This window comes from Aedes albopictus, chromosome 3 (genome assembly GCF_035046485.1).
Source record: "Aedes albopictus strain Foshan chromosome 3, AalbF5, whole genome shotgun sequence".
In the NCBI taxonomy this organism is placed as follows: Eukaryota; Metazoa; Arthropoda; class Insecta; order Diptera; family Culicidae; genus Aedes; species Aedes albopictus.
The window spans coordinates 62,958,177-62,983,171 of record NC_085138.1 but is presented as its reverse complement, the minus strand read 5'-3'; the positions used below and the strand labels follow the sequence as shown (position 1 = coordinate 62,983,171).

The window sequence follows — 24,995 nt, the reverse complement described above, 5'->3', positions numbered from 1 at the left end:
CCACGCTTGTCGTATACAGTGCGAGTGCGGTGCAGCTTTAAGCATCAAATAGGCGCGCGTCCTGATAAATTAATTATATTTCCAGGAAATTAGCAACAGTTTTTGAGGTATTATTCCAGTGATTGTTTTGGGAAACCCTTCAGATATTCTTTGTATTGTATTTTCTCTCAGATACCCATATTTTTTTCAATTACCTGAAGAAATTTCTAGAAAACAAGAAAAAAAGATCCGAAAAGAATCTCCTCCAGTGGCATTTTTAGATTAATGCCTGCTAAAAATATGCCTACAAGAATACCTGAAAGTATTCTTCTGGAATCCCAGGAGGAAATGCTAAAGAAACCACAGCAGAAATATATGCGAAAATCCTAACAAAAATTTCATGAGTAAGATCAGATTGAATTTCTGGAGGGATCACTGAAAGAAAACCCTGAGAAATAGCAACAAAAATCCTATAGAAATCCCATTAAGAATTCCTCGAGAAATCCCGAGACAATATCTCTGGAAGAATCCTTGGAAAAATTCGAGAAAACATCCTATCAGAAACTGTTTAAAGGATCCCAAAATACTAAGATGACCCTTAAGATCTCCAGGATACAAAACTAGTTTTTTTTTTTTTTGCTTTAATTAGCGACACTTTACACCGAAGGTGCATTCGTGTCGTGCCATTTAATATGACTTTAATTACAATTTCAATATTTACAACGTCACTTTTTCTTCGATCTAGTGATCATTTTCCACTCCGAATCGGTTTTCTGGGTGCCCGGATTACATGACCGTTTTGCTGCATTTCCTTCCTTCGTGCCATTCGACTCGGTTGACAACCGCCGCTTCGTTGAATCATAATCGGTATTATCTACCGCTGCATCGTTCTGATTATTCCATTCGTGGTCGTTGTTGTTGACAATCTCGTCGTCGCTATGGTCATCGTCGTTTTCAATTTGAGTCGCCACGGCCGGTGGTTCGTTTTCGTCGATATCGTTGTCGGTCTTGTCGGTATCGTGTGCATTATCCAAGCTGGATGGTGTTCTTTGTTGCTGCTTCTTGCTGCCGCGGGCCGTCGTTTGATTGTTTTTGTTCGCACAACTTACGTATGTGCCGTGGCTGTTTACCACAATATGCGATGGTATTGGCTTATCCAACCGCATACGAACAACTCTCACGCCGTTCGGTATTCCCGAGAAATAATTCTTCCATACTTCATTTTGTATGGAGATCACTTTCCCGTATTGCTGCAAGTGGTCTGAGATGACATCGTTGTCCATTTGAGGTGGAAGATCATGAACCCGGACGGTAGTAGTGGGGCCATCCACGTATACTGGAATGTAATATCTGGTTCCCTCGATCGTGAAATAGTGCTGGAGGTGGTGTTGCTTCTGTAGCCGTGGGGCTACACCTGCATTGTTCATCTCAATGAACAAACAGTTCTTGATGTTGTGCAGCTGGATGTTCCTCACATCAGCCAGGTCCACTTTGACGAATTCCTTTAGGAATTTTTCCACTTGTTGCAAGCCGGGTCTCTTCGGTAAAACACCGAAGTCCACGACAAGTGTATTTTTTCTGTGCGAAGACATCTTGCTTCGATGCAAAATTTATTCGCAACAGAAAGGGGAAACTATGACGCGCAAGAGCGTTGAAAAGAAGGTCTGTCGCGAACGAAGGGCGCTTGTCAACTGACAAAACTAGTGTTCATTTCAATCTTAATGCGATTTTCTTAGCTTCAAACTGTATAAACAAATAGAACGGTAGAATATGTACTCATTCACTTGATAGACGCTGAAGCGTTTTTCGGAGCCACAATCTTTGCTTATACACTCTATATATAGAGCATTTCCAGCACAACGCACGAATCACGTAAATGTGACCTTTTCAATTCAAAAAAGGATGTTTGAAGGATTTCAGAAAAAAACTACACTAGGAACTGATAATTCTATTCAACAAGGATCCATGCTAGATGTCATGTAACTACAATTTTTCAAAAACCCCATTCTTCGATTTTTTTTATTATTTTTCTGTAGAAAGCTGACCTCCAGCCTCTAAATTTATCGTGTAGCGAGTATAGTCAAATGGTTCCAAGAATTTTTTTATTTTTTTTGCCTTTCTCGTACACTAAGTGTACTGGAAAGGCTATATGTTCACTCCAAAAATGACTTTTTGATAGAAGGCCCGGAGAGTCAAGTCACATATACCAATCGACTCAGCTCGACGAATTGAGGTGATGTCTGTGTGTGTGTATGTGTGTATGTGTGTATGTGTGTGTGTGTGCGTGTGTGTGTATGTGTGTATGTATGTGTACAAAAAACTCACATCACTTTTTGGCAGTAAACCTCAACCGATTTTAATGACCGATGGTTAATTCGACGCGGCATATAGTCCCATTGTTTCCTATTGAAAATGGTTCGGATCGGTCCAGCCGTTCCGGAGATATGGCCATTTAGGTGTTCCGGACCGGTACCCCTGGGAGGGGTCAGACATGAAAATGCAACAAACCCATGCATGCGACATATCAAACCACGGCATTTTTGATGATATGATGAACGGTAAGCAGGAAAATAATCTCAGACCATATCAGAACCGGTAGCGTTCCGGAACCGGTTCCGGATGTCCCGCCGGAAGTTGCCAAATATAAAAGAGAACCAAACCTATGCATGCGACACATCAAACAGCGGCATTTTCGATAGCCTGATGAACGGTTAGCAGAAAAACAGTATAAGACCATATCTGAACCGGTAGTGTTCCGGAACCGGTTCCGGATGTCCCGCCGGAAGTTGCCAAATATAAAAGAGAACCAAACCTATGCATGCGACACATCAAACAGCGACATTTTCAGTAACCCGATGAACGGTTAGCAGGAAAACAGTATCAGACCATATCAGAACCGATAGTGTTCCGGAACCAGTTCCCGATGGATGAATGCAAACTTTTTAAGGAATGATAGAGGATCATTAATGGTGAAAAAAATGTGTACGCATATGGTCAAATTTCAACCGTTACGTAGTAATTGAACTTTACATGTTTTGTTTCAGATTATAGCTCGAGCCGAACCGGAGTTTTACCGCATTGTTTGCTACTAAAAATGGTTCGGATAGGTCGAGGCGTTCCGGAGTTATGGCCATTTCAGTGATTCGGACCAGCACCGGTGGAACTGGCCGTATATAAAACTGAACCAAGCCCCATCACACATCAAACTGCGGCGATTTTTGTAACCTTTAGCATGGTTTACGAATTTTATGCGGAAACGAACACTGGAGACCAGAAATTCCACGATTTCGGTTCAAAATTCAAGATGACAGCCTGATATTCAAGATGGCGGCTCCAAATTCAAGATGGCGAATGTTTAATGGAGTTGAAAAACCTGACATCATACAATATGGGTATATTTGGTATGGGGAAGAAGTCTGGACTCCAAAAATGGCGACCAGAATATCCAAGATGGCGGTTTAACATTCAATATGGACGGCTGTTTAATGGAGTTTCAGGCTCTAAAAACATGCAATATATGTATATTTGATATTGAAAAGATGTCTGGAGTCCAAAAATGACGATTAAAATATCCAAGATGGCGACCAAAATATCCGAGATTGCGTCTCAAAATTCAAGAGGTTTTAGGACTTGAAACCATGCAATATGGGTATACAGTGGTTCTTTGATTTTGTCACGGTTCTATTTAATCACGCTCCATTATATCACACTCGATTTTAGCACGCTATTTTTTTCGATTATTTCACGCTATATACTTATGTTCAGATAGCCAGGCCCCTCTTCAAGCACTTGCTTTGGTCAACGCTTGGTCGAAGTTAGTCATCGCTAATCGAACTCTATTCGAGGAACTCAATTCAGTAAAGTGTATGGGTACCTGGCGTGCACTTCAATTTAAAAAAATCCAATGCCAATAAATTTATGATCACTTTATGTAAACTTCACCCACTATCCCGGCACCTCGGTCACCATTCCGTCACCGTTAAACAACAATATTTTTCCGTCACTTTTTGCTCAGCTTCCAACCCAACCGGCAAACACCGGCGATCTGCTACACTCCAACCACACGATGCCTCGTCCTAACATGACATCCGTTGGTATGGCCTAGCTCTAGCGAAACCCCTAACCAGCAAGATAGATAGATAGATGCCGAGCAGCGATAGATGGCTGAGTGGTGTGGTTGGTTTCGCCGCGCCGGTGGTGAAGTGATTCCTTTTCCAGGCTGAGGTTGCTCTCCAGGACGACACAATGGATTCCGGACAAAAAAGAGCCACTCCACCTGCTTGCGTCGCCATCACCTTCGGAACTCATCACACTCGTATGCGAGCGAGAAATCACTGAACCGTGTGCGGGGATCAACGGCTGCGGCGGTTCGTAGATCCTTCTCATCCATTCATCCTATCCGGGTTGCTCTAGAGTGTGGTGGCGATGTAGTCTATCCACGTAGAGTATATCTACCGGTGTTACCCCACCCAACATCCGCTGAAACCGCGCGATTGACGATGATGATGATGACGACAAGGGCAATGATGGTGATGATGACGGATCACGCTAAGTGGGAAGGATGAGATGAGAAGAGGATGCTTTTTTCCTCGTTTGTGTGTTTGTCACGACAGCGAACGCGACTCCAACAAGGACGATGAGCCTCAGGCCAACCGTCACCGTCGTCGCATAGGTAGGATGGGGAAGCATCATGACGGGTTCACATTCATCACCATTTATTCATTCCACGGAAGCACATCAGCTTAGGCATCGTCAGCCGGTCGGTCGTTCGGTATTCGTGTCATGCTTGGCATTAAGGTGGGGTGGTAATCGCAACCCCGGGTACTCACAGATTCAGAAGCTGTCTATTTGCAAGATTAGGTTTGGCGGGTAAGTTGATTTGTTAGGACGAAATTGCTAACGAAATACAAATCAAATCAAAATACCTCCCGCCTAACCTTCCACCGAACCCACGGGAAAGTTAAGCTATTAAATTGTCTGTGCTGTGAAGCAGTTTCCCATTCTCTCTCTTGGCCACGATGACGACGGCGACGACGATGCCGGAACAGCTTCTGTGCCCATTGCTCCATAATAGAACAATAATAAAATAATATAGTCGACGTTTCCCTCGTCCGGAAACGGACCCACCCTCCTGGCAACAGGAGGAGAAAGCAAGAGCAATCTGCGAAAGAGCGACTTGGGAAAGTCCTCAACCGACACAATGCTATCATCATTGTTGTCTGAGTTTTTCCTTGTTCGGAAAATCTTCTTCGCATCGCTATCGTTTCCGCAGTCGCCCGTGCTTCCCTCCACCGCCACGGTGCGGCGTTCAGTTTTCAACAGATTCTTTTCGGAGCAGTAGTGTGTGTAGGGGAAGCAAAGTTTAAGGGTTTTTTTGTTTATTTATGTGTTTTTTTTAAGGTAATGCTAATTCTACACTTTTTAAGAGTTTATAGTCATGTTTGTTCAAAATGGACTAGACTTCAAGATCTATAGCCATGAATATTACAAATGGATATGGACATCTTTGACAGGAGTGCCAAGCTTAGCTACGCAACTCAAATCAGTGCTGTAATGAACCGTTATAGCACTGCTAATTTGGTGTGAAAGTAGGCCTTTTCTTCGCAGATTTGCGTAAGGTAAAACAGCCTATTACGATAGGAAATTGCAAAATAGTAGTTTACGCAACAAGGTACAGAATGAGGATTTTTACAGCACGAGTCGTACATTTATCCAACGAGGCTTGCCGAGTTGGATAATTACGACGAGTGCTGTAAAAATCAAGTTCTGCACCGAGTTGCGTACAACATTTTTTGCAATTTCATGTATTACCGCTTGAAGATAGTTTTAACAAAACTTGATCATCAAACTGCACACTGATGTTCATAGCCATGATTAAGAAAATCTGATCATAGCATATAGCCGAGGCGGTAAACGCACGGGTATTCAGCATGACCATGCTGAGGGTGACGGGTTCGATTCCCGGTCGGTCCAGGATCTTTTCGTAAAGGAAATTTCCTTGACTTCCTTGGGCATAGAGTATCTTCGTGCCTGCCACACGATATACACATGCAAAATGGTCATTGGCAGAGGAAGCTCTCAGTTAAAAACTGTGGAAGTGCTCATTGAACACTAAGCTGAGAAGCAGGCTTGTAAGTGTTTTCCGATCGTTGGATCAAGGACCAATCGATCGCCGATTAGCTCAGCTTACAAGCGATGCAATCCCAAAACACATGCCACAAATTGCATGCTTATGCTACATTTATTTTTCCCAACATACGTTCCAGCATCGTCTGGCCTAAACTGCTTCCCTAATGTGCCTCCTGACTCAGTTTCGTTTTCTTATCATAAATACAAAATCGTTGTTTACTCACGAGCCCGTTCTGTAACATGCTACCCTAGTGTGCTGCTCACATCTCTCGTTGCCGGCGACGTCGTTGGCGCTCACCGTCGCGGCTGCCGTCCACAACACGACGTCACGGTTCGCAATTACTCACAAGCGCACACACACCGCTACGGGAACAGCATTGTCCGATGCACCGATGCACACTCGCGTAGCTTAAACCTCGCTTGATCACTGTCGTCATTGAACCAACGATTTGCGGTGATGTTTTCCCCGACGGCTTCCTACGTCGCTCCGAGTGGCGAGCGTCTCTCGTTGGCTCTCCTGCTTACACCAGATCTTACTCGATGCAACGTGCAACTCGACCCCTCCTGTTATGGAAAGGCTTCGTTCGTTCGCTTGCGTACGGGTGCTAGTGTGATGGCCCGCTCTACACTGCGGTGGCGTCGACAGAGGAGTTGGCTCGTGAGCTCCTGAGTGCCCCCGTGGGGTAACTATCGTATAGTGGACCTCGAATGTTCCGCACTGTCTCCCGTCGGACAACACTGGCCTCTTGTGGATTTATCCGGAAAATCGTCTTCCGGTCACTACTGCTTCCCGGTTTTCAGGATATTTGCCGTGAATTGTCCGGCGTCCCCTCGGATCCAACCTCGTGCGTTGATTGCGTTTGCTCAAGACTTTCCAGCCCCGTGTATTGATAATTCTCTACCGCGTGCTGCTGCACCGGAGATGGTAGATCGACCGAGCCGATGGAGATGATGCTTTTTGCAGATACGGAGCAGGCTTGCTCATCCCAGCCTCACGTTGCTCTCACAGGTCCCGCTGATCTTCTCGCCGGTTATCGTGGAATAAAATGATCTTATTGTAGCGTGCTCGTTCCTTATGGTGGGAACATCAGTGCCTTTCTTGCACGATAAGGTGGTCGACGATCAGCTTCTTACAACCAGCTGCAACGAAGGCTCGAACGTTCTGATCGGCAGAAATAGCAATTCGGGGTGTGTGCGAATGTGATGAACAGCGAATGAGAATGACAGACACTTTGCAGCGTAATTAGCTCTTCTAGTTTATTTTCAAGCTAGATTTAGTACAATCGTTGGGCTAATTTCAAATTATCGTTGCATTATAAACGTAGTTTTGGGGATTTTTTGTCGTACATATAGTTTTTTCTTAACGCTAACTATTTACACGTAACAGGCTTTGTCCCAGTGAGGACGTTACGCCAAGAAGAGAGAGAGAGAGAGAGAGATCATAGCAGGTTATACTGTGAAGTTGTCACATTTTTTTCAAAACTGCATCCAGAAAGCATCAAGAAGTTGACTTAAACTGAAAACAGTGCTGTAATGGTTCATTACGCAACGCAAATCAGTGCTGTAATGGTTCATTACAGCAATGTAAATTTGGTGTGGGAAAGTAGGCCTTTTCCTGGCAGATTTGCGTGAGGTAAAACAGCCTATTACGATGAGAAATTGCAAAAAGTTTTTAAAACAACTTTTTCAGTAAATAGAATATTTGTATCTATCTAATACCATAATTTTTATTTCGATATAAATAGGTATCATTTTTTGTCATCAAAATCGATTTTAGCATGCTTTGAAAGGCGATTCTTTGTTATTGGCGACTGTGAATTTTGGTTTTTTATTTTGTTTCCAATTTTTATTTTTGAATATCCCTACACTTTTATATGTTTCCTGAAAGTCTGTTTGGTCTACAGATTTTGTTAAAATATTCTTTTATTATAATTTTTTCATAGAAAGTTTTATTCTCCGTGTAACTTTAACCTTTTGGAGTCGGAGGGGTCATATATGACCCCAACATAGAAACGGCTGTATAAATTAACCCATTCAATAAAACAGAATACTGTCTTCGAAAAGTTGTTGCAAATTGAGTCCTCTATCAAGGCAAAATGGGAATATTTGTATTTGAAATTTTATCGACAACCTAGAAAATCTTGGACACCATGGAATTTGAAAAAAAAAACCAAAAAATTGACATACCAGTTGTTCTAAAAGCTGAATTTAGATATGGGTTACGTTTATATGTATTCATTTAACCTTCGTCAAGAATATCAAATGGTGTTTTATATTCTGGGATGTTCTAGATGTTTCAAATTGTCCTAGAGTGAAGGCCTTTAAATCTACAAGAATGCGTTTTCCCCATAAATAATAGCATTGCTTATTCTAAAAGCCGTTCACACCTAAATCCGGACACAGAAAAATTACACTAGTTTACAAAATAAAACAAAAGTCGAGAGCTTCTGTCAACGGCCAAAGTTTTTGAGGCACAATTTAGTGCTGATTTCGAAATCGTACTTCAAAAAATTAAAAGTAGAACAGTTTTTGAGTTTTAGTTCAATATCGAGGTTTACATTCTAATATCTTGCGTTTTATTCAACTAATTTTAAAACTTTTTCCATAAATTAAAAGCTAAATATAATACCTTTCGATCTTCTGAAAGCAGGTTTTCCATCAGATTGATGAAATTCAAGATATTGACAAGTTTATGGGACGATCTCCTTAAATTTTAGCCAAATTTCTAAAAATTTATGAAGAAATGTATTTTTTTTCAATAAGGTAAAAATAATATAAAAATTCTTTCTCAACGTTCATTTGATATATCACTTATAGCCGAGTTACATTAAAAAAATTCAGCTCAATCGGAGCATTGATTACGGAGAATGAGATGAATGAAATGAGCGACTTTGCGTTAAAATAGAACAAAAATCGATTTCAAATCATCAACCCTGTATGGAAAGTCGAAAAATTTTCCGCTCTACTGTAATTTTTTTCTTTCGCGTTTTCATACTCAGGGCATGATTCTACGCCAAAAATGATCATCAGCATACCGAGTTCAAAAATGATGTAAACTAATGTTATTCTAGAAAAACAACAGCATGTTTTTGATCCATATTTTTTATCATATTATATTATAGACAAATGTAATACTCAACACCACAGCATACAGACTTATATGGATTTGATTCCAATAGCTGCTGCGCGCACTTTCTTGTTTACACCTTTCGTGAAGCTTTGCACGGTGAATTTGTCGATTTGCTTCTAAGCAATATGTCACTGAGAACGAAATTATTGGATCATTAAAAAAAAAACGTCGTAAAAACCCGCTTTATTTCACAAGACGTCGTAAAAAAAAGTCAAGTCATGGCAGATGACCGCGTGAAAAAAACCGCGTAAAAAAAACTTCAGTGTATGTATTATGAACCTTTGGGACATTAAGGGGGTGGAAGCTCAGGTAAAATATTATCTCCTGGGCGCCCATTAAAAACACCACCCCCGGCGCAGACTGGCGCTCGAGCCTAGCTATTTAGCACTGTAGTTGGAGGAAATGCCAATGCAGAACCCGTAGCTTCCGGGAAGGTAAGCCCAGCTCCCTGGGTTAGTGGGTTGGTGTCAGGCCCTGCGAGCCAGCCGTAAAAAAGACTAGCACCGGAAAATCAACAAGAGAAGAATGCGAACCGATACCAATGGCGACGACCACAGCGACGAAAAGGGACTTGCTCGGTACGTGGAACTGCAGATCTCTCAACTTCATCGGGAGCACCCGCATACTCGCCGATATACTGAAGGACCGCGGGTTCGGAATCGTAGCGCTGCAGGAGGTGTGTTGGACAGGATCTATGGTGCGAACGTTTAGAGGTAATCATACCATCTACCAGAGTTGCGGCAACACACGTGAGCTGGGAACAGCTTTTATAGTGATGGGCGACATGCAGAGACGCGTGATCGGTTGGTGGCCGATCGACGATAGAATGTGCAGGTTGAGGATCAAGGGCCGATTCTTCAACATTAGCATAATAAACGTGCACAGCCCTCACTCCGGAAGCACTGATGATGACAAAGACGCATTTTACGCGCAGCTCGAACGCGAGTACGACCGCTGCCCAAACCACGACGTCAAGATCATCCTATGGGATCTAAACGCTCAGGTAGGCCAGGAGGAGGAATTCAGACCGACGATTGGAAAGTTCAGCGCCCACCAGCTGACGAACGAAAATGGCCTACGCCTCATCGATTTCGCCGCCTCCAAGAACATGGCCATTCGTAGCTCCTTTTTCCAGCACAGCCTCCCGTATCGTTACACCTGGAGATCACCACAACAAACGGAATCGCAAATCGACCACGTTCTGATTGATGGACGGCACTTCTCCGACATTATCGACGTCAGGACCTATCGTGGCGCTAATATCTGTTATAACCGATATTTTAAGATATTTCGGAGAAATAAAGGACGCATGATACATAACGACTAAGTCCGTTGGTAGTCAGTTTACAACTGTCTTTATTTTGCATTGTACTGATATCCATAAGCTATTTACATCCACTCTTACACATCATCATAATACACTTAGAACCCATCCAGTGGGTTCGTCTATTTCACCGACTGCAGTTATCCTGACACTACATTTCCTTTACGAAAAGATCCTGGACCGACCGGGAATCGAACCCGTCACCCTCAGCATGGTCATGCTGAATACCCGTGCGTTTACCGCCTCGGCTATATGGGCCCTTGCATATCTAGCTATATGAACACTTGCATATCTAGCGAATGATATACATATAATTGAATCTTTTGAAAATATTCTGAAAATATCTTCTAACTTAATATCCTAATTACACAGATGTATTGCTGTTGTGGAAAGTTATGGATTCATAACACTATTATCTCTGTTAGTTCTCTATTTTCCTACGACATTCTTCCCTCCAACAGAAGTTCAAATACTCTGGATATCCTCCTTTTACGCTGTTATTGCAATACTCTGCAAACTGCTCGTATCCAAAACATCGATATATCCGCAGTCCTGCTCCATCTGGTCGATGCCATTGAAATCTCACAAACCAAACAGCTTGTGTTCCCCGATTGTTTAAAAAAATCCATGTTAAAAAATCAAGCGTTTAACGGAAGCAAAAAAAATAGGTCGTAGTCCTACGTCAAAATTGTGTATGTGATAAAAAGCTTTATAATCTAATCTAATCTAATCTAATGCAAACGCAGCCAGTACGAGAAAGCATCCTGGAAAATAATTGGGTAAGATTACGCCCAATTATTTTTCTTGTCAGTATTGACGATTACATCATATCAAAAATATGACACAATCGTCAAAGCGGCCAGGCCTACTGCGTTGCATTTACCGCAGAGATGATTCTTTGAAATGCCTGGACAAAAGGTTTTGCCATAAATGGCTACTTTATTTGTCGAAACAATTCTCGAATCCACAGGGGTGGAAGGATGCGTGGACATACCGTACCAAACGCTCCTGTAGTTATATATGGTTATATATGGTTCAAATATAATTGGAAATGATATTCAAAAGATTCATATTGGATAGATCTCACCCATTTGTGCAACGTTTGCAATCCTTTGCCGTGCTGCTGGATCTACTGACGGTATCCTCTGCGCGGTTTCTTGAACACAACTATTGATGACTTCCAGAACAAACATTCAACACGACCCTTGTGTAACCTCGAAACGCTTATCCCGGATGCCTGCACAAATCCGCTCTATGCAATTGGCATTTGAATAGCATTTAACGGCGGTCGCGATAGCTCACTACACAATGCGTTGAAGTGGGACACTTCGAACAAAAAAAGTTCTGGCATAAAGTTGTTAAAATCCGGGTGGTTGAGCTCCAGCCGAAATTGCGAAATTATGAAAAAAAAAACAAAACACGTTACAGGACACGAAGCACAAATAAAGCACAATTTCTTCTTCGATTTCATCTCATCGTGAATCACTCACACAACACAATTTTTTCGAAATCGTTTCAGATAACATTTGTAATTTTTTTCACTTCAAATAATTTTTATTCTTTCGGATTTTCGCGAAAACAAGCAGAGAAAAATTCTGCTGTCACGAAAACACATCCACTCGCGAGCAAAGCATACTACGATCCGTGTATGTGATAAAAAGCTTTATAGACCAAAAATAAAGGTGACATCAATTGCTCCAATCAGCTTTAGCAGGTCTTAGCACACGGTGTGTCTGGTATAAGAAATTTATTACAAAAAAATAGGCATCGCTAATTTTTACGTTACGTGAAAGTTGACGCTACTAGCTTTCATTCAAGCCCAACATCGAAATATTCCATCGGGGGAACTTTTTCATACAAAAATTGGGTATGTTTGTTAAGTAGAAATAGGGATTAATTTGGAACCGTTCATTTTGTATGGGGAAAAACAGTATTCTGAAAAAGTTGTTCGAGATCCCTCGGTGGATTTTTTTGAGGGACCGTGCAAATGAAAGCTGGAAGTCTCTATTTTTGAATAGCGAAAAATTTGGCGATGCCCAATTTTTTGTTATAAACCTTTCCCATACACACGCCGTGAGCAACATACAAATAACAATACTCGTACAACTGCTTCCAAAAAAACTGTTGTGGCACAGTCAAAATTTAAACACTTGAATCATCCCAGCGGTAACTTACCTCCGGCCCAAAAATAACATCATCGAGCAGCATTACAACTTTCAGCATGTTGTTCAAAGTAAAAGATGATCACGCAGTTCTGCTTGTCGATCGTCATCGCTGGACCAAAGTTGTAGGACGATAATCAGCACATCAACAAAAACAAAATACATTTGCAAAGCATTTTCTTCGTTGAACCTAGCAGAATGCATTTTGTCGGCGTTGATCACTTCCTACCGCACTCATCACCACACACATGAACGGGAAAAATGGGATGAAAAATCCTATTCACTGAAACCATAACACACAGACAAATGTGTTCGGGTAAAATGGTTTTCTCAAATCCACAACACATATCCACTGAAGACTCCATCACAAAATAAAAACAACTCTGAGTAAAAAAATCTAATTTGCACATCATTATCACATATCACATACAGGGGATAGACAAAATGATCGGGACAGGCAAAATTTCCCCTTCTCAAAAAAAATTCAAATAGTTATAACTTTTCGAAAAGTGCATCAAATATTCTCAAATTTTTACTGTAAGTTCATCAACTATTTGTGCATCAGTGGACAAAATTTGAAAAAGATCGAACTATTCTGCACGAAGTTATAAAGATTCTAAAAAAAGGTAGAATTATCCGATAGCCAACTTTGAGCTGTTATATCTCCAGATTCAATGAACCGAATGCAATGGAATTTTGACCATTTATGACTTATATAATGAGCTTCAAAAAACTTTTGACATAATTTAAAATTTTTAACACGGAAGAAAATTATAACGATTAGATTATTTTTCTAATAAAACACCAAATTTTCTTAAATTTCAACATCGTCTCAAAATTCAAGTTGCTAATTATAGTTCATTTAAATTTCCTCTGATTGTCTTGAATACAGATATGTTTTGAAAGAAAATAACAACATAGGCGGCAATTCATTGAAAAAGTAATGGGATGCATATTAAAAATAGACCAATTTACTAAAAAATCATAAAATTATTGAAATCGTTATAACTTTTTCTCTTGTTAATTATTTCAAGTTTAGTCAAACGTTTTTCAGAGCTCATTATATAAGTCATAAATGGACAAAATTTCATTGCACTCGGTTCATTGAATCCGGAGATATAACCGCTCAAAGTTGGCTATCGGATAATTCTACCTTTTTCTGAAATGCTTGTAACTTCGTGCAGAATAGCCCGATCTTTTCCAAATTTTGTCCACTGATACACAACTAGTTAATCCACTCACAGTGAAAATTTGAGAATATTTTATGCACTTTTCGAAAAGTTACAGCTAATTAAACATTTTTTGAAAAGTGAAAATTTTGCCTGTCCCGATCATTTTGTCTATCCCCTGTACACAGCACATCAGTCGTAAAAAATCACACCAAAAGCTTCACTATACCGGTGGTTGTGAAAAAAAATGCTGGATTTGCATGTCCACAAAATAAAAAATATCAGTCTCGCACAAAATTTACATACACAAAATACAGCGTGAAATACAAAACGTAGAAAAAACACATACACGCTTATTACCATAAAAAAACTTGCTGGGAAAAAACGCCAAAAGGTAATATATACCTGCGGTCGTAAATCATACAGCAAGTTCGAACGTTCTTCTCAAAAATGCACTTAAAAGCAATGAAGAATGCATAGCTGCGTCATAATCCAGGCAATCAAAATATAAGCAACACACTCACTGTCAAATCATCATCTTTTGTTGGTCACGAATTCCTTTGTACAACCAGTTTCGCGGACCCAAATCGAAAACACAGCAGAGCACGAAATAGCAACTAATCGAACTTATCACGCCAAAACGTATCACGCATTGATATCGATCCTCGTCCGAATCATAAGAAACTGAAATGCAATTTCTGCCTCTTTCCATTACGTGACAGTCCAAAAACAAAACGCACACTAGCGCTATAGGCACTACTGTTACCGCTTGGTCACCAAAGTTGACCAAAACAATAGTGTTGCAAGGTGTTGCAGAAGCGTTCCAACGGTTGAAAAGAAAATGGCACTGCACAAATCAAAGATCAGCAAAATGAAAATCTACAAAAAAAATCTTCCATATCATTTTGTGCATTGAAATAAAAATGCGTACCAGAAACAATAGTACGCCTCTCTTTCTTATAAAAATAAAATGGCAAGCAATAAAATGAGAAAAGGCCCAGTAAAAAAACATTCACTCACGCCAAGCAATGCCAAAACAGAAAGAGGAAAAATACAAAAAGACATATAAATAAATTGGCTTTTAATGCACTAAACATTGCACGCGTTTTCACAATGGTGGATATCACAAACTTGTCTTTATGCACAACCAAAAACCAACACCGAAAAATTCACGCCAAAAGCACTGAATACCGGTGGTCGTGAAAGGATACGGGTTGAACGGGGAAGTTGACAAAACATATCGCACCACATATCACAAATTACATACACCAAAATTCACGTCGAAACAACAAAATTCACTCATTGGTTAACGTGAAACATACGGCATACTTTGAACACAAATTTCTCCTCGTCGACACTGTTATAACCGAGATTTTAAGATATTTCGGAGAAATAAAGGACGCATGATACATGACGACTAAGTCCGTTGGTAGTCAGTTTACAACTGTCTTTATTTTGCATTGTACTGATATCCAGAAGCTATTTACATCCACTCTTACACATCATCATAATACACTTAGAACCCATCCAGTGGGTTCGTCTATTTCACCGACTGCAGTTATCCTGACACTACAATATCGACTCTGATCCAGGGACGTGCAATTTCGAAAGGAAAACATGACGCACGAAAGCTGTAGCAAATCGTTTCCCATGCGACGGGACTGCTGTGATGCTTCATCTCTCACCCAGCAACACACTCGTTCGTTGCTGCTACAGAAACAAGTGTGTATGAAACATGGAATGATACACTTGGATTTTCGTTTCATTTATGAGTCTTTGAAATACTTCAACATGCTAAAAACACTATTTAAACCACATTTTTAAATAGTGGTGCACGCCAATAGAATGATAATTATGTTTTATGAAAGAGGGTAACAAATTCGACCACTTAAATCCAATTAACCGGCGCCCGTAACCATTGAGAGACTAGCGCGCACCAGTGAGACACTAATGCTCTGACGGGTGAAGCACAAGCAATGCGACCGGGTGGGAGACTACCGAGTGCTACGATGAGTGAAAAAGTTTTTTTTAACGACCGAGTCATTAGAAAAATGTATGAAACACTTGAAGTGACTCATTCAAATGTTGCATGAAAGTGTATCATTGAAACGAAATTGTACGCCCCTGCTCTGATCACTACCTGGTGATGGTTAAACTGCGCCCAAAACTCTCCGTTATTAACAACGTACATTACCGGCGGCCGCCCCGGTACGATCTAGAGCGACTGAAGCAACCGGATGTCGCCATTGCATACGCGCAGAATCTCGAGGCAGCGTTGCCGGACGAGGGTGTGCTCGATGTGGCCCCTCTAGAGGACTGCTGGAGTACAGTCAAAGCAGCCATCAACAACGCAGCCGAGAGCACTATCGGGTACGTAGAACGGAGTCGACGAAACGATTGGTTCGACGAGGAGTGCAGAGCGGTTTTGGAGGAGAAGGATGCAGTGCGGGCGGTAATGCTGCAACATGGAACCCGACAGAATGTGGAGCGATACAGACAGAAGCGGAAGCAGCAGACCCGTCTCTTCCGGGAGAAAAAGCGCCGCCTGGAAGAAGCGGAGTGCGAGGAAATGGAACTGCTGTGCCGTTCACAGGAAACACGCAAGTTCTACCAGAAGCTCAACGCATCCCGCAAAGGCTACGCGCCGCAAGCCGAAATCTGCAGGGATAAGGACGGGAGTCTCCTGACGGACAAACGTGAGGTGATCGAAAGGTGGAAGCAGCACTTCGACGAGCACCTGAATGGCGAAGAGAATGTAGGCACGGAGGACCAAGGCAGCGGAGGAAATGACTATGTTGGTGCAGCAGAGGACGGGAACGAACCAACTCCCACGCTGAGGGAAGTTAAGGATGCCATCTACCAGCTCAAAAACAACAAAGCGGCTGGTAAGGACGGTATCGCAGCAGAACTCATCAAGATGGGCCCGGAAAAGTTGGCCACCTGTCTGCACCAGTTAGTAGTCAAGATCTGGGAAACCGAGCAGCTACCGGAGGAGTGGAAGGAAGGGATAATTTGTCCCATCCACAAGAAAGGCGACAAGTTAATGTGTGAGAACTTTCGAGCGATCACCATTTTGAATGCCACCTACAAAGTCCTATCCCAGATCATCTTCCGTCGTCTTTCACCTAAAGTAAATGAAATCGTGGGAAGTTACCAAGCCGGTTTCATCGACGGCCGGTCGACAACGGACCAGATCTTCACTGTACGGCAAATCCTCCAGAAATGCCGTGAATACCAGGTCCCAACGCATCACCTGTTCATCGACTTCAAAGCGGCATACGACAGTATCGACCGCACAGAGCTATGGAAAATTATGGACGAGAACAGCTTTCCCGGGAAGCTGACTAGACTGATAAGAGCAACGATGGACGGTGTGCAGAACAGCGTAAGGATTTCGGGTGAACTATCCAGTTCATTTGAATCTCGACGGGGACTACGACAAGGTGATGGACTTTCCTGCCTACTATTCAACATCGCCCTGGAAGGTGTTATGCGACGAGCCGGGCTCAACAGCCGGGGTACGATCTTCACGAAATCCAGCCAATTTGTCTGTTTTGCGGATGACATGGATATTATTGCTAGAACACGAGACATGGACGATGCTCGAGGAGGACCTGCAAGCACTCGGAGTTTTCGAGCGACGGGTGCTAAGGACGATCTTCGGCGGCGTACAGGAGAACGGTGTGTGGCGGAGAAGGATGAACCACGAGCCCGCTGCACTTTACGGCGAACCCAGTATCCAGAAAGTGGCCAAAGCCGGAAGGATACGATGGGCAGGGCATGTTGCAAGAATGCCGGACAACAACCCTGCAAAGCTGGTGTTTGCTAACCATCCGGTTGGTACAAGAAGGCGTGGAGCGCAGAGAGCACGATGGGCGGACCAGGTGGAGCGTGATCTGGCGAGTGTTGGGCGTGACCGACGTTGGAGAGCTGCACCTGCAAATCGAGTATTATGGCGGCAAATTGTTGATTCAGTATTATCATGAATTTGATGTTAACTTAATAAATGAATGAATGGACATTAAGAGTCGTCCAAATTATCCTGAAGTTCAGCTCTTGATAGTAACAGTAGTTATTCTCTCAATAATCTTTAAACTGTAATCTATAATCGCTCTGGCATATCATGAGTCATTTCAAGATAGTTTTGAGATATTGCAGATCAACAACACTACCCGGGTAGAGGAAAAGAACTCAATAATAGCATATTTTGATATGGAGATCAAAAAGTGATATTGGTTTGATTGATATAAGAGATAAAAGATCTAAAAATAATATCAAAAATTTACTCCTGGAGCATCTTCATCATACCATATTTAGATTTTTTAAGATCTAACCAATAGCAACAAGCTATTTAATTGATCTTAAAATATCAAATTTTGATATTGTTCACATGTTCCAGGTACATATTTTAGATATTATTTGCAGATCTTTTATCTCTTATATCAATCAAACCAATATCACGTTTTGATCGTCAGCATTTCACCTCTACCCGGGTACTCCGGAGAGCATTGTTTCAGGTGTACACTTGTGATAATAGCTTTTTCCATTACGTTAAGTAATGTTACATAACCCACTGTACTTACCAAAGTAGTTGGAGGAATAATAAGCGTAGTTATATATTTTTTGGATATTACGGGCTTCTTTCTTGGCTTCCTTACTGTTATGAAGCTTAGTTGATAAAAACAACCACTGTGACTTCAGGCGATTTCGTTTCAGATATTTATGTTACACAATATTGTTTTGATAATTTAGCTTTGTCGTAGTCTCTGGTTGTATTCTGTGAGCTCCAGTAAAGGCCGATGCAAATATTTAATTCGTTTTATGTCACCAACACTCCCCCCCCCTTTCCCTTTAAAAATACGAAGGGGCGAAAAAAAAACATGGCGACCCATGACTACATTTTTAATAGAAATAAATGTTTACAAACAACTATTTTTCAATAGTTAAAAAATATGTTTTCAATAGTTGGTATTATTTTCAAATTTTCAATCTTTTTTTTTGTTTGTCCCATCTTTTTTTGCCCCCCTTCGTTCCCGATGAAAGGTCTCGGACTTAAAAGAAAAATGATATTTGCATCGGCCTAAATACAGGGTGTTAGGTTCCTGAGTGCAAACTTTTTAAAAGGGTGATAGAGGACCATAAATGGTGAAAAAAATTGTTCTACGCATATGGTCAAATCTCAACCGTTACGTAGTTATTGAACTCCCCATGTTTTTTATTCTTATTATTTACTATTTGAAACTAAATTTGACCCCGGGAGTTCCATGCGCCGTCCCAGACGGGGACGGGCCAAAGCCCCAAGCGGCTGGTCTAGAGCCAGCGGCCGCTTCCGGGGTGGGCACTCAAGGCCTCTTCTGACTCCCGGGTCCCAGGGCGTTTCCGATGAGGGAGTTTTCGGTGAGGTGGTCCTAAATGAAAAAAGCAAGATTTACCTTTGATACTGTATAGTGGACGATCCGGCTGATAGACGGCAACTTCGAGTTGGCAACGATGACGAGCGCTCCGGTTGACAGGTGAGCGCTTATACACCCAGGGTGCGGCCGCTGGTCGTAGGGTGCACCGCGGGCGCAGTTTCGGTGTGGTGAGAACGACGAGGTTGGCTGATGCGGTCTTTCGGCCCCGTCGATCGGAGCTCTTCGGAGGATTAAACACGGGTCGAAGATCGGGCGAGGCGGCCGGAGAAGAATGGCCACATGTGCGCGGCGGCTAGTCGTTGGGCGATGATGGCCGACTACCGAGCAGCGAGGCCGGTGGTGGAGATGACCGCTGACACGTGGCTCGGTTCACTGCGAGGAACCAACAGCAGGTTCTGGTTATGCTCGGTAGCTAGTGGTCGGGCGATGATGGTAAGCGTCAGGCCGACTATCGAGCAGCGAGGTCGGTGGTGAGGATGGCCGCTGATACGTGGCTCCGTTCACTGCGAGGAACCAACAGTAGGAAAAAAGGGGGCAGGCAGTCACAGTGCAGTGCTTCGCTGGTCTCCGGGTTTCTAGAGCACCAGCGTCGAGGTAGCTTCGGAACGTTCGCTTTCTTGGGCGAAATCGTCCGGGACGGAACGGCCGAGGTGGCGACGTTGCCAAGGTTCCCGACGTCGGTAATGACCGACCTTCAGAACACCCCCGAGATTGGCACACTTTGGGGTAACACGTGGAAATTTCACTTAAAAAAACTGCACCTGCACTGCTCGCTGGCTGGACAAAAACTGCCTTCCCGTTTCATAGACGTTCTCGGCCCGGCTGTCTCCGTACCGATCTCTCGCATCTTCTTCCCGATTTTCGTGTGGCTCTCGCTGGATCCGCCTACATCGGTGCCACCTTCACGCTGGTTTAGATCACCTTTACCCACTGATTGCATTTTCGCCCGAGGCAGCTGCCGCAGCCATCGATCGTGTGTATTCGATTTGATCGTTAGGAAACTAACTATATAAAAGTAACCCTACGACCTCACACCACATACAAAATTCAGTTACCGTTCGGTAACATCCCCCTCTGGTCAGGGTGGCAAAAACATAATTATTTACAATAATTTTTTTTTGTACATCAAACTTTTGTTACTATCATTTTACACAATTAAACTCACTATAATACTACGAACTCGAGATGCGAAAACATTAAACCTAACAACTACGTGCCATTTCACTGGATCACTCTATCAAATTTGTATCCTTATTGAACCACACCGTGAGCGTCTAGAGGGACCAGAGTGTCAAAACCTCCGACTAGGGACACAATATTCATCTCCGCAACACCCCTGAATCTTTCAGGGAGCTGCCAAACTGTTACACTTATCCCGTAAGCTCTTCTTCCACACCCTGCCATATCCCTGCTTCAAAGACCGGTCCTGCGTAGATCAAACAATAACCCGATACGGACTGTTACGCGAGACAGTACAGGACTTACGCGCACGAGAGTCGAAGCGAAACTAACATATAAACAATATCAAATCAAAAGCAAAAACAAAAGGCAATTGTGCCAGGCACATCACAATGCGCTGAGTACAAGGACTCATAAAGAGTTTTATTACTCATTACGTACATTGACGGTAACAATTAATCGTGCTTTATGTACACGAATCCTATTGAATTAATCGAGTCATATTGACTGTATAACAGTTGCCGATTAGGCGAACTGTGCGATCGATGTATCGCGAGATCGATCAGTTTAGATCCGGACCGTAGTGATCATTCGGCTCTGAATCCGTGCAGAGCTATGCGTACGCGCGCGAGTTTTAAATTGTTTCACGCGATAGGAGGACGTCTCCTCGGCTATCGGGTCGGTTCACAGTGCTGTAAATCCCACGTAAATTCCTTACTACCGGTATTTCGTCGCGATTCGCCCCGCGGAAAGCTAAAATCGGAGAATTAGTGGTAACGGATCGAAGGTAGGATTAAAATACTAAGTGAGCCCGAGAAGGTCGTGAATTGATTTTAGTTGATTTTAACTTTTCAGCAATTAAGCTCAAAGACTGGGAACGCTTATTCCCGCCGGTTCGTTCGACACAGCGGCAACGTGTGGTATTTATTGTCCAGCTTTCAAAAGATTGGCGGGCCATACACCGATATTACGGCCTTGGCTGTCCTCTAGCTCGTAGGACGATGACCCGTGTCGAGCAATCACCGTGCAAGGTAAATACTGGGCACCGAGTTTTGCATTATAGAACTCATTTGCGTTAGACAATTTCGTATTCTTTTTATAAACTATTTCCTCAACCGCGAAAGGCTTGGCGGGTCTACGCGTACGAAGATTGTACGTTTTGGAAGAAATGTTGTGTGCTTTTTGCAGCTGTTTATGCACCAGTGCGTATAGCTGAGGATTTTGTTCTCTCACGCGTGCCACCCTCTCGCGCAGGGTGGATTCTTCCTCGCTTTCAAAGCGTGAATGTTCACTTCCTTTGAGCGTAACTTCTTCCCCATTGGCTACGCGAAACGGTGTGTAACCCGTAGATGCGTGGATAGTAGAGTTGATGACTACCTCAATCTCTGACAAGCGTGAGTCCCACGTCCTTTGATTGTCTCGGGCGTAGGAACGGATGGCGGTGTTAATGACGCGATTAACGCGTTCCACAGGGTTTGCTTGCGAATGATACCGCGAAGTGAACCACTGCTGAATCTCGAATCGTTTCATCAACTCGCGAAATTCTCGAGATGTAAATGTTGTCGCGTTGTCTGTGAGAACAATGGCTGGCACCGAATTCCGGTAAAACCAGTGATCTACCAATACCGAACTTAAAGTTTTTGACGATATTTTGGGGAAAGCATGAAGCTGAACTCATTTACTAAACAGATCCATCGTGACGAGGATGTGTTGTTTACCACTGGTGGTTCGTGGAAGGGGCCCAATAAAGTCGAGGGCGATTATTTGCCAGGGCCTACAGGCCTCCCGCATATCTCCCATTAGAGGCGTAGTTGAGGAGTTCGGGGGTTTAATTTGCTTGCATTCGGTGCACTTCCGGATGTATTCTCGGACATCTCGGAACATGTTCGGCCAGAAAAAGCGCTGACGAATTTTCCCGATAGTTTTGTCAATTCCGATGTGCAACATAAGGTCGTGATTAGATTTAATTACTTGTTTGCGTACGTCCGGACTAGGGACAATTTTCCAATCAAAACGATGATCAGAAAGATCATCGTTGAAAACGTATTTCATGAGTTGCCCATTTTGAATACGGAAATCAGGGTATTCTTCGGGTGACTCCTCAACCTGCCTTCTGAGTGCATTGTACCATGCAGAGTCGGAATCTTTGGATATGGCCATCACACTCCTCGACAAGGCGTCGGGAACCACATTGTCCCTACCACGGCGATGGACGATGTTCATATCGTAAGTCTGGAGAGCCAAACTCCACCGACTTAAGCGGGAGGACGTTCGCCATTTTGACCTCATTATGAACGTCAAAGCAGACGAATCGGTAATGAGAACAAAATGACTACCCTCCAAGTAACCCCTGAAATGTTCTATGGAGAGGAGGGCTGCTAGGCCCTCTTTCTCGGTGGCATGGTATGAACGTTCCGGTGTAGTGAGCTTTTTGGAGAAATACTCCACAACTCGCTCTTGGCCGTCGACCTTCTGGGTGAGTACGCCCGCTACGGCGACATCACTAGCATCAGTGTGAACAATAAACTCATGCTCGAAATTGGGACTAGTCAATATTGGAGCACTTATTAATTTTTCCTTTATGCTCTGGAAAGCCTCCTCGGCTTCGGGGGTCCATTTCAGAGCTTTTGAATTTGTTTTAAGAAGCTCTGAAAGAGCAGCGGTAGTCCGACTATAATCGTCGATGAATCTCCGATAATAGTTGGACATACCTAAAAACCGACGGAGTTTAGTTATGGACGTTGGTCGTTCGTACTCGACTATTGGCCTGATCTTCTCAGGATTGACCCGCAATCCTTGGGAAGACAGGATGTAGCCGAGGAATGGAATTTCCTCCAGGCAGAAATGAGATTTCTCCAACTTGATGGATAGATTTGCCTCCCTTAGACGCCTCGCAACCTCTTCGAGCAACCGTACGTGTTCTTCGAATGTCTCTGTCACAATGACGATATCGTCCAAGTAGACAAAGACATTCGGTTCCAGTACACCCTAGCCTAGTACCCTGTTCATCATCCGGGCCAACGTAGCCGGGCTGTTGACTAACCCAAATGGTAGGCGGGTGAACTGGAACATCCCCTTCCCTTGCACACTGAACGAACAATACTTGCGCGATTTTCGCGCGAGAGGAATTTGTAGGAACGCCTCCGAGAGATCGATAGTCGACAGATATCGCGCTCGGGGAAGGCGGCTTAGTATTCGTCCAGGGTGCGGAAGGGGATAAGCGTCACGTACGGTTCGCTCGTTGAGCTTGCGAGCGTCCAGACAGAGACGAATTGCCCCAGATGGTTTCCGAATGGGAACGATGTTGAGAGACCAGTCGGAATTAGATTCCTCTATGATCCCTCGTTCAAGCAGTCTATCCAGCTCAACGAACAATCCCTCTTGGATTTTCGGAGCTATCGGATAGGGGTACAACCGTACAGGTTTCGAGTCCTTGAACTCTTCCTTTAGTACGATTGTGTGTTCACACAGATGGGTAGTGTCCAAGGCTTTTCCTGTGGCTACTTTGAAGAGCTCTTTAGTTTGCTCTAAAGTCTTTAGCTGTTCAGCATTGAGACTTACTTTAGGTTCGGCCTTAGGAGTTGGCTTGGATGAAAGATTAGTAATGGAAGCAACAGCGGGATAGATCCTAAAGACTCGCCAGAAATCCATGCCGCAGATACATTCTTTGGTCAGCTCGGGTGCAACTAAGGTCGACAGCACTCGGGTCTTTCCATTAAAGGTAAATGGCATGAGCACTTCGCCCAGAATTTGCAGCTGAGATCCATCCGCAGTTTGTAGTTCGACTGGATCTTCTGGTTCTTTAACCTGAATCCGCCGAAATTTATCGAACAACGACTGGTTAAATTGCTCCCACAGTCTAAGAGAGCTGTTACTTCGACGTCAAAAATCTTAATGTTAACGTGGGGTCGATCATCTTGGAAATTATGAAGGGTAATTTTGTGGATTTGAGGTGAAGTCGTTTTCTCGACTGCTTCATCCTCACAAGTTTCGTAGAAACGACCCAGTTCGGACAACCAGTCTAAAAAGTCGACCTCATCCTGCGCTTGAGGAAGTTCCAGCGGCTTTAGGACTTCCTCATTTGGTTTTTTAGACAAAACGGACAGTTTTTGCGAGTAAAGCCTTTAAAGGCACACGCGTCGCAAAACACCCTTCGAGGAATCGGACAATCCGAGAGATCGTGCTCTTCCCCACAATTAAAGCATTCGCCTTCTTCAGGAGGCGCATAGTTGGCAACCATTTTCAAAAGAGCGCTAGGTTGACTTGGACCTGGCAGTGGTGCTTTTGAAGAAGTGGACTTCGTCTCCTTTTCTGACGGTTTTGGTTCCATCTTCTGGTGCGATGGTCTGAAAGAGGTACCTTTAGCGCTGTTCATCCCGGCCTTAAGGGGTTTTGCAGGGAGATTCGGCACTTTTCCCGGCTGTGAAGGGTTATTTCGAGAGTAAAAGGTTCTCGACCCCGGTGGCCCACTGTTCCCCGAGGTAATGACACACGCTTCTCTCTTGGGCG

At 43.3% G+C, this 24,995-nt stretch overlaps 1 protein-coding gene and 1 long non-coding RNA gene across 2 annotated transcripts; both read right to left on the bottom strand.

Moving 5' to 3' along the window:
• Positions 1 to 606: 606 nt before the first annotated feature.
• On the bottom strand, positions 607 to 1,667 carry LOC134291742 (uncharacterized). Its single transcript, XM_062859871.1, has one exon. It carries the CDS (start codon positions 1,569 to 1,571, stop codon positions 705 to 707), a length of 867 nt encoding a protein of 288 aa, XP_062715855.1. The 5' UTR covers positions 1,572 to 1,667; the 3' UTR covers positions 607 to 704.
• A 5,290-nt stretch (positions 1,668 to 6,957) lies between these two features.
• On the bottom strand, positions 6,958 to 7,434 carry LOC134291952 (uncharacterized). Its single transcript, XR_009999364.1, has 2 exons — positions 7,105 to 7,434; positions 6,958 to 7,062 (listed from the first exon to the last, which is right to left on the bottom strand). It is a non-coding gene; the product is annotated as an uncharacterized LOC134291952 (long non-coding RNA).
• Between the last annotated feature and the right edge of the window lie 17,561 nt (positions 7,435 to 24,995).

What these genes read in the sequence shown, in the direction of transcription:
- LOC134291742 (XM_062859871.1), bottom strand. Translation starts at nt 1,571, where the DNA reads ATGTCTTCGCACAGAAAAAATACACTTGTCGTGGACTTCGGTGTTTTA.